We start from the raw sequence: 10,268 nt of genomic DNA, 5'->3' as shown, positions 1-10,268 counted from the left end.
ACCTTCAAACTCAGTGCCTCTTTGCTTGACGTCATTGGAAAATCAAAAGAAATCAGACAAGACCTCCGAAAAAAAATGTAGACCTCCACAAGTCTGGTTCATCCTTGGGAGCAATTTCCAAAGCAATTTCCAAACTGAAGGTACCACGTTGATCTGTACAAACAAGTATATACACCATGGGACCACGCAGCCGTCATACCGCTCAGGATGGAGAAGTGTTCTGTCTCCTAGAGATGAACGTACTTTGGTGCAAAAAGTGTAAATCAATCCCAGAACAACAGCAAAGGACCTTGTGAAGATGCTGGAGGAAACAGGTACAAAAATATCTATATTCACAGTAAAACAAGTCCTATATCAACATAACCTGAAATGCCTCTCAGCAAGGACAAAGCCACTGCTCCAAACCGCCATGGGGACAAAGATCGTATTTTTTGGAGAAATGTCCTCTGATCTGATGAAACAAAAATAGAACTGTTTGGAGGAAAAAAGGGGAGGCTTGCAATCTGAAGAACACCATCCCAACTGTGAAGCACGGGGGTGTCAGCATCATGTTGTGGGGGTGCTTTGCTGCAGGAGGTACTGGTGCACTTCCTTCACAAAATAAATGGCATCATGAGGAAAGACAATTATGTGGATATATTGAAGCAACATCTCAAGACCTCAGTCAGGAAGTTAAAGCTTGGTCACAAATGGGTCTTCCAAATGGACAATGACCCCAACCAAAGTTGTGGCAAAATGGCTTAAGGATAACAAAGTCAAGGTATTGGAGTGGCCAACAGAAAGGCCTGACCTCAAACCTATAGAAAATTTGTGGGCAGAACTGAAAAAGTGTGTGCGAGCAAGGAGGCCTACAAATCTGACTCAGTTACAGCAGCTCTGCCTGGAGGAATGGCCCAAATGTACCCAGCTTATTGTGGAAAGCTTGTGGAAGGCTACCTGAAACATTTGACCCAAGTTTTAAACAATTTAAAGGTAGTGCTAACAAATACTAATATAGCGCACGTAAACTTCTGACCCACTGGGAATGTGATGAAAGCTGAAATAAATCACTCTATTATTATTCTGACATTTCACATTCTTAAAATAAAGTGGTGATCCTAACTGACCTAAGACGGAATATTTACTAGGATTAAATGTCAGGAATTGTGAAAAACGGAGTTTAAATGTATTTGGCAAAGGTGTATGTAAACTTCAGACTTCAACTGTATACGAACCATTTGGTCTGAATAACTTGAGTTGATTGATATTAATTTTCCTTCAACTGACAGTTCGTTACTTAATTACTTTAACTGAAAGTTAGTTACTTGAGTCCAGTTTGTCAATCAATATCTAATCAAAAGCTGGTCCTCTGTTATCTCAATTATATTTGTCCTATTGCACATAATTGTCCTATACACATGTGAAATGGATGTGTTTTTTTACCCAAATCCCCCAAATCCCCCCAGAGATGGAGACACTCAGAGAGACACCTATCAGAGATGGAGGTCACAGCCAATGATCAACGACAACCCTGGAGCAACTAGGGTTAAGTGCCTTGCTCACAGCCAATGATCAACGACAACCCTGGAGCAACTAGGGTTAAGTGCCTTGCTCACAGCCAATGATCAACGACAACCCTGGAGCAACTAGGGTTAAGTGCCTTGCTCACAGCCAATGATCAACGACAACCCTGGAGCAACTAGGGTTAAGTGCCTTGCTCACAGCCAATGATCAACGACAACCCTGGAGCAACTAGGGTTAAGTGCCTTGCTCACAGCCAATGATCAACGACAACCCTGGAGCAACTAGGGGGTTATGATCAACGACAACCCTGCCTTGCTCACAGCCAATGATCAACGACAACCCTGGAGCAACTAGGGTTAAGTGCCTGGAGACAACCCTGGAGCAACTAGGGTTAAGTGCCTTGCTCACAGCCAATGATCAACGACAACCCTGGAGCAACTAGGGTTAAGTGCCTTGCTCACAGCCAATGATCAACGACAACCCTGGAGCAACTAGGGTTAAGTGCCTTGCTCACAGCCAATGATCAACGACAACCCTGGAGCAACTAGGGTTAAGTTCCTTGCTCACAGCAACATGAACAGATGTTTCACCTTGACGGCTCTGGGATTAGAACTAGTAACGTTTTGGTTACGGGACCTACACCCTAACCACTAGGCTGCCAGCCATCCTCGATAGCTTGTTGCTTAGCCTTAGTCATGACTCAGCATAGATTAACATCTTTCGTAAAGAGAGTTAGCATTGAATTGGTATCAACCACTACTACTAAAAAGCTACTAAAATTTCTAGAAGACCAAGTGTGAGTTCAGTCCACTGATGTTCCAGTTCACCCAGGAGACAGACAGACAGGAGGCAGGCAGGCAAACAGGCAGTAGGCAGACAGACAGGGAGGCAGGCAGGCAGACAGACAGATACAGGCAGGAGGCAGGCAGGCAGACAGACAGATAGACAGGAGGCAGGCAGACAGACATTCAGGAGGCAGGCAAACAGACATTCAGGAGGCAGGCAAACAGACAGACAGGCAGGAGGTAGAGAGACTAACAGGCAGACAGGCAGGACAGTGGCAATAGAGTGTATAAGTGAGTACACTGACCTAGTGAGTTCAGTCTATTATTTTATGGTGGGAGACCATGGTTAACACCCAGGTTACACTAGTGTGTGTGTGTGCAGAAGAGGATTAAACACTCAGGCTACAGTCTAATAAACAGTAATGTGTCTCGCTCTGATGATGTCATGACTGACCGCTGTACGAGTATGGGGGGGGGGGGGGGTTGAGAGAGAGAGGGGGAAAGAGAAAAAGAGAATACACTAAAACAAATCGAAGTTTATTGGTTGGGTACACAGATTTGAATACTAGTGAATAAGGAAATAAAGATCCAGACTCTCGTTAATGACACATCAAAAGTATTCAAAGATTATACAAAGGCCACATAAAGATATTGAAAACATTGTTTGCTTTCACGGAGGTTTTATTAACACATCTGGAATGGTCTCTCCACAGGTTTCTGGTAGAAGTGTGTTTGACAGTGGCGCCACCTAGTGGGTTTTCCTCTCACTACACAACGTACACAATAAGAGCTCAGAGTTGGTATAAATAAATTCACAGGTATTGTTTCAAAGGATTTAGACAGCTGTCAGAGGTTAAAGGTCAACCTCTATTTGATTTTCAAGCTGATGACCTTGACATCTCCGTCAACCATGATGTGTTTGTACTTGCAGTCGCCAAGGCGATTGGGGAAGTCCATCATGTGACCGTCTGGCAGCTTGATGTAGAACTGCTCATTGGTGAAATTGAGGACCAGCTGGACGGAGGGATGAGAGAGAGAGAGAGAGAGAGAGAGAGAGAGAGAGAGAGAGAGAGAGAGAGAGAGAGAGAGAGAGAGAGAGAGAGAGAGAGAGAGAGAGAGAGAGAGATAAATGTTTAGAATCTCATTTACCAGCCATGTGTCTTGTAGTCTGCAGTCTGTAGCAGTCAGGCATGGGAGGCTAGAATCTTTATAATGATCCACTGCTTAATTTCTGTAGACTTTATTTGAATGGCTCCTGGTTAATGACTTATTTGTAATGATTCAATTCAACGGTTAGGCAGGCTTACACTGGCTTCCCAGTGAGACAAATCTATGAGCCATTGAGATTACTAAACTATAAAACCTGTATCTCCTCTATCAGATGTACTTATACAATAGATGCAGTTATAATCACCAGTGTAGACTAACTGTGGACTCTATAACTGTTACATATTATATTTGCAGTTAGAGTCAACAGACTGTGTGACCAGACTGACCTATGACCAAATGTTAGACTGGTGATTATTACCTTATCACACACACATGCGAGCACACACACACACACCTTGAACTGCTCTCCATCCTGGAAGGGGAAGTGACCTTCCTTGAGTTCGTCTCCCCAGCTTCCTCCAGACAGAGAGTTACACACAATGTGTCCGTGGTTGAAACGAGGGTTGAAGTGGAGGGCGTAGTTGTCACTGTCGTGGCCGATGTTGATGGTGAAACTATGGGGGGGTATATTTAGAGAGAGTGAGAGAAAGAGAGGGAGAGATGGGAGAGATAAAATGAAACAGGAAATGAGATATGATAATTCAGTCCAAAAAAGTAACACAATAAGTTCTCCATGAGCGTGGTTTGTTTTTGCTTCGCCAAATTGAATTGAAACCATGTCAATAACCATGACAACCTTTTGGTATGTATATTGTGGGCTGCAAAAGGCCCCCAATGTGACATCCGGGGCTACAAACACCGAAACCAGTAGTTGAAACCAATAGTTGAAACCAATAGTTGAAACCTGTAGTTGAAACCAGTAGTTGAAACCAATAGTTGAAACCAATAGTTGAAACCAATAGTTGAAACCAGTAGTTGAAACCAGTAGTTGAAACCAGTAGTTGAAACCAATAGTTGAAACCAATAGTTGAAACCAATAGTTGAAACCAATAGTTGAAACCAATAGTTGAAACCAATAGTTGAAACCAACTTGTATGTGCACTGTTTGCAGTGTTTCCCATATACACTTGGTGGGCTGCGAAATACCCGAAAAGTACAATCAGGTCTACAAGCACCAAAACATTTAATTGAAACCAAGAGTGTCAGGGTTCTGCTAAATCTTGGGAGTGAGAAGTGAGTGAGGCACTAGGAGTGTCTCTAGGACTAATGTTAGGGGAAACACTGTGTTTGGTTTGGGTTGAAAGGTGAAGTGTCAGGATCTTACTTAGAGGCTCCAGACTTGGTTTTCCCTGTGAATGTCATCTCCTGACCCTGCTTGAAGGACATGTTTTCCACACGGAACGTCTAGGAAGGAGAAATTAGACAACCAAGGGGTTAACAAATGGGATAAATGCACAGTAATAAGCGTCTTACTGCACTGAGCTCATAGAAAACAGTTACCTTGTCAAATGAACAGTACAAATAGCAGAGACTAAGAGTAAATGAGAAGTGGGAAAATAAAACTCATTGGTCTGCAGAGTTTGGTTCCCATAACAGGGATAATGTTCATCTAGGCCAGTGGTTCTTAACCTTGTTGGAGGTACTGAACCCCACCAGTTTCATATGCGCATTCACCGAACCCTTCTTAATTGGAAAAATAAAATATTATTTTTTTCAAATTCATAACATAGTTTACTGGTGCACAAAATGAACCGTGCATCAACATCACTGTGTTCAAAGAAAAAAATCATAAAAACATGATTTTCACACAAAAACAAAAACATAATAATGAATATTTGCTGCAAATCAGTGTGACTTCTGCTGTTGCCTTTCAGAGACCAGTTCAGAAATGCGCAGCTTCACCTTGGCAAGTGCCACTCTCATGTCATTTTCACAACAAAGTCTGTTCCTTTTCTTCGTTTTTATGTCCAGCATCCTCAAAGGATTGCTCGCAAAGATATGTTGTAACAAACGGTATGAAAATCTCCAGAGATTTCTTAGCAATAACAAGGTACGCTACCATTTGTTGACACCAAAACGTTGAAAGAGTTGTTGTTCTGAAGAGTTGCTGTTGAACGTGGCTCTGCTGAATTTCAATGATTTCATCGAGGCATTCATCATTGACATCTGTTGTCTCAACACTAAACGTGAACGGCTGTCTCACCCATGCTGGATATGACTCTCTTGTAGGGAAGTATCCGTCAAGACACTTTGCAAGCTCATCTAAGTGCGTGGCAATTGCTTGCTTCAGTTCCGAAGGTACAGAAATGTCTCCGATTCCAGATACATCTTCGATCTTACTTACACAGTCGTCCAGCAGGGGAAAGTTTGCAAAGTTATCGTTCTCTGTTTGTCGTTTCCATAACGGTAGCTTTTTTTTAAAGCCTTCAGGTTTTCCTCCGCTTCGATGATGTTGACTCCACCGCCCTGCAACTTTTGATTGAGATGACTGAGAGCTGCTAAGATATCAGCCATGTACGCTAAAATGAGAATGAACTCAGAATTGTTGAGGCAATCTGCATGACAATGTTGGTGCTCTTGCAAAAACAGGGCTAATTCCACACGCACGGCAAAATCACGATTCAGCACCTGTCCCCGGGATAACCACCAAACGTTAGAATGGTACAGAAGTGCCTCGAATTCAGAGCCCATTTCTTTACACAGCGCACTGAAGATGCGGTGCCTCAGAGCACTAATTCGCACATAGTTCATGCATTCCACTACAATTTTTAATACTTCTGCCAGTTTTGGAGGCAAGGTTTTTGTTGCCAACGCATGCCTGTGCAGAATACAATACGTAACAATGATGTGTGGTGCATCGGCTTTCACTAGCGCACCAAAATCAGACTTTCTTCCCAGCATGACTGGAGCTCCGTCCGAACAAACTGCAGAAACCATATCCCACGAAAGATTGTTGTCTTTGAAGAAGTCATCCACAAGTTTCTTCACATCGGCTGCCTTGGTTGTTGTTGTAAGAGGCTTACAAAATAAAAAATCTTCCTTTATCACGTCGTCTTTCACATAGTGCACGAATACAGCAAGCTGGCTTAGATTGGAAACGTCTGTGGTCTCGTCGAGTTGAAGGCTGAATTTTTCCAGGCTTGAAATCAGATCTGCAACTACTTGAGCCAAGATGTCTTTGCTCATGTCCTCTATTCTGTCACTGATGGTGTCATTTCAAAGATGAATTTGGGATAACTTAACTTCAGCCTCTTTTCCCATCATGATATTCGCCATCTTCAACACAGCTGGTTTTATGAGTGTTTCACCAATGGTGTGTGGTTTGCCCTGCTTTGCGATCAGGTAAGCAACTTCGTACGATGCTGTGAGGATCGGTTTGTTGATGGGTACAAAGCCGAGAACAGGCAGAGTAGCCTTTTCATCGAATCTGGCTCTCTTCACCTTGAATTCAGCGAGCGTTGTGTTCTTGTATTTTCCATCTCCATGCAGCTTAAGGAAGTGTTCTCTTAGTTTTGCCGGTGCTAGACTAGAATTGCTCAACTTAGCATTGCAAATCATGCAGTTAGGACGCTGACTCCCATCACGTTCGGTTATACATGTCAATCCATATTGTACATATTCGTCTGACCACTTTATTTTTTTGCTCGACATAGTAAGTATGAAGGGATTAAAATATTAAGAAAGAAATCACAAGACGTACCATCACGACAGTCACAAGTCGACTTCTGAGCGCACCAAATTCCCTGCAGCACAGATAGGCCAAGCGATGAAGCGTGATCACCTACAGCCAATGATGGCGTGTCATCACAAATCATATGAGTCGAATGTGTGTCTTGACCTCCGCCGAACCCCTGAGACTGACTCACCGAACCCCTGGGGTTCGATCAAACCCAGGTTAAGAACCACTGATCTAGGCCCAGTTGATATGACGATGGAGTTGACATGATGATGGAGTTGATATGACGATGGAGTTGACATGACGATGGAGTTGACATGACGATGGAGTTGACATGACGATGGAGTTGAACGATGGAGTTGACATGACGATGGAGTTGACATGACGATGGAGCAATGAACCTTTAGTTGATCATCCTTAAGTGTCAATGACATCAGTATGAACGTTGACCTTTGTGTTTTTGAAAACGTTGTTATCCATAACTGGCATGTGCTACTTCATAAACGTTACAGCTCAGGAGGCTGCTGAGGGGAGGACATCTCATCATTACAGCTGGAATGGAGTGGATGGAAACATATCAAACACGTGGAAAACCATGATGAGTTCCATACCACTCCATTCATTCAGTTCCAGTCATTACTATGAGCCCATCCTCCCCAATTAAGATGCCACCAGCCACCGGTGTTTTACAGATTCGTATCAGCATGTCTGTGGTGCACAGGGAACCACGGTAACAGAACCTACGGTCAGGTTATCTTGTTCAGTGTTAATGATCAACCTTATTGGGGTAGTGAGTGAAACACCCATGGGTAATAAAACCATATCCTGGTCCCAGATCTGTTTGTACTAGACAACTCCTACGGTCATTGTCACGCCATGTTTGCACAATCATATCTGGGATCAGTCATAAAATACCGAACACAGGGTCATAAAAGCAGCAAAACAGGACCTAAACGTTGTTTGAATGCTGTTTGACCGTTGAGATGGTCAGCAAGTGGTCACAAGGAGACAGTAAAGTCATAAATGGTTTACAACACTGAGACTAAACAAAATAGAGGATGAAACTGGTGATTCAAAGACGAGCTAAGACCCTACCACACCCTCTGTCTATACTACAATCCGTGGTGTGTGTGTGTGTGTGTGTGTGTGTGTGTGTGTGTGTGTGTGTGTGTGTGTGTGTGTGTGTGTGTGTGTGTGTGTGTGTGTGTGTGTGTGTGTGTGTGTGTGTGTGTGTGTGTGTGTGTGTGTGTGTGTGCGACACTGCATCGTCGATGATGCTGTTGAGTTCATATAATACCTCCCTTCAAACAATCATTGGTTGGATCTAATAAATGGTAGTCATTGTGTCCTCTGTATCAGTGGGTCAATGTCCCTGGTATCACATGGTAATAGTCACGTAGAAGATATGGTAGTTAGACCCTATACCTCGGCCGCACCTTGGAACACTGCATCACCTGTCTCTATATCTCAGATCAATAATGACGTTAATCATCAAACAGGTGGAGTCTCCAGTCAATTCTCAAAAACTCCGTAATTCGTTGGGTATAGAATCCATTGACGTTGTACATTTCTTGTGGTTCAAAGCAACAAAGTTAGACACATTTATATTGTGACACAGAATATTTCTAGACTGCTGAACTATTGGATATCCTACGGTCTACAACCCTAATCTAGCTCACCTGATTCTAATAATGAGCTGGTTTATAAGCTGAATCAGGTTAGTTACAACTGGGATTGGAGTGAAAACCTACAGGAGGTTAGCTCTCCAGGAACAGGGTTGGAGTGAAAGCCTACAGGAGGGTATCTCTCCAGGAACAGGGTTGGAGTAGAAACCTACAGGAGGGTAGCTCTCCAGGAACAGGGTTGGAGTAGAAACCTACAGGAGGGTAGCTCTCCAGGAACAGAGTTGGAGTAGAAACCTACAGGAGGGTAGCTCTCCAGGAACAGGGTTGGAGTGAAAACCTACAGGAGGGTAGCTCTCCAGGAACAGGGTTGGAGTGAAAACCTACAGGAGGGTAGCTCTCCCGGAACAGGGTTGGAGTGAAAACCTACAGGAGGTTAGCTCTCCAGGAACAGGGTTGGAGTGAAAACCTACAGGAGGGTATCTCTCCAGGAACAGGGTTAGAGTTAAAACCTACAGGAGGTTAGCTCTCCAGGAACAGGGTTGGAGTGAAAATTATAGGAGGGTAGCTCTCCAGGAACAGGGTTGGAGTGAAAACATACAGGAGGGTAGCTCTCCAGGAACAGGGTTGGAGTGGAAACCTACAGGAGGGTATCTCTCCGGAAACAGGGTTGGAGTTAAAACCTACAGGAGGGTAGCTCTCCAGGAACAGGGTTGGAGTGAAAACCTACAGGAGGGTGGCTCTCCCGGAACAGGGTTGGAGTGAAAACCTACAGGAGGTTAGCTCTCCAGGAACAGGGTTGGAGTGAAAATCTACAGGAGGGTAGCTCTCCAGAAACAGGGTTGGAGTTAAAAATTATAAGAGGGTAGCTCTCCAGGAACAGGGTTGGAGTGAAAACCTACAGGAGGGTAGCTCTCCAGGAACAGGGTTGGAGTAAAAACCTACAGGAGGGTAACTCTCCAGGAGCAGGGTTGGAGAGCCCTGATCTAAAGGCTGTATAATATACAGGTGTCATCCTCTTACTTTTTACAACCCTGAATCCAACTAATCTCCAGACTCACCACTCACAGTTATTCAAAGTACATCAAGATAAGGAACACTATTGCAAAAGACTACAAAGAATCACATATGGATTTTATGGACTGCCCCTGTAGTAGAATAAATCATATCGGCAATGAAAGTCATTTAATCACAGACTCATATTAAATTCCAGTTGTCCCAAGGTTATTTGTACTGTGATAATAATAATCATGATAACACAGTATCAAAGCAAAACATACATTTCAGGAGCTGCACACAACCTTGTATTGATTTGCCTTTGAAAGGGAGGTGTTTAAACAATGTATCTGATATGCTGCAGTGTGTAGATAGTTTGAAAGCAGAGAAAGTTGATAAAAGAATAGTTCTGAATGAATTACAGTCATACATACCATCTTGGCGGACTTCTCAATGAAACCTCAGCAGAAAAAGCCTGAGAAGTGACAAAGTTTTCATTTTACAGTCTGGTATTGTAGAAAGGGCAGGGTTTAGAATTTTGTACTAGCCAATAAGAGAAGGAGTTGTAAAAGTGGT

General features: G+C 43.4%; 1 protein-coding gene across 1 annotated transcript; it reads right to left on the bottom strand.

Annotated features, from left to right (window-relative positions):
- Positions 1-2,804: 2,804 nt before the first annotated feature.
- On the bottom strand, positions 2,805-10,207 carry LOC124018675 (galectin-2-like). Its single transcript, XM_046334017.1, has 4 exons — positions 10,127-10,207; positions 4,723-4,802; positions 3,853-4,012; positions 2,805-3,302 (listed from the first exon to the last, which is right to left on the bottom strand). Exons 1-4 carry the CDS (start codon positions 10,127-10,129, stop codon positions 3,156-3,158), a joined length of 390 nt encoding a protein of 129 aa, XP_046189973.1. The 5' UTR covers positions 10,130-10,207; the 3' UTR covers positions 2,805-3,155.
- Positions 10,208-10,268: the final 61 nt, after the last annotated feature.

The sequence above is a fragment of the Oncorhynchus gorbuscha genome, unplaced genomic scaffold (genome assembly GCF_021184085.1).
Source record: "Oncorhynchus gorbuscha isolate QuinsamMale2020 ecotype Even-year unplaced genomic scaffold, OgorEven_v1.0 Un_scaffold_561, whole genome shotgun sequence".
Classification (NCBI taxonomy): domain Eukaryota; kingdom Metazoa; phylum Chordata; class Actinopteri; order Salmoniformes; family Salmonidae; genus Oncorhynchus; species Oncorhynchus gorbuscha.
Note: the sequence above shows the minus strand (reverse complement) of the source record. Positions and strands in the feature narration are given on the sequence as shown.

Excerpts from the sequence above, each read along its gene's own strand:
- LOC124018675 (XM_046334017.1), bottom strand. Across the intron at positions 4,013-4,722 it reads ACCAAGTCTGGAGCCTCTAA|TTTCACCATCAACATCGGCC; the intron begins GTAAGATCCTGA and ends ACCCCCCCATAG. Across the intron at positions 3,303-3,852 it reads AGGATGGAGAGCAGTTCAAG|CTGGTCCTCAATTTCACCAA; the intron begins GTGTGTGTGTGT and ends CCCTCCGTCCAG.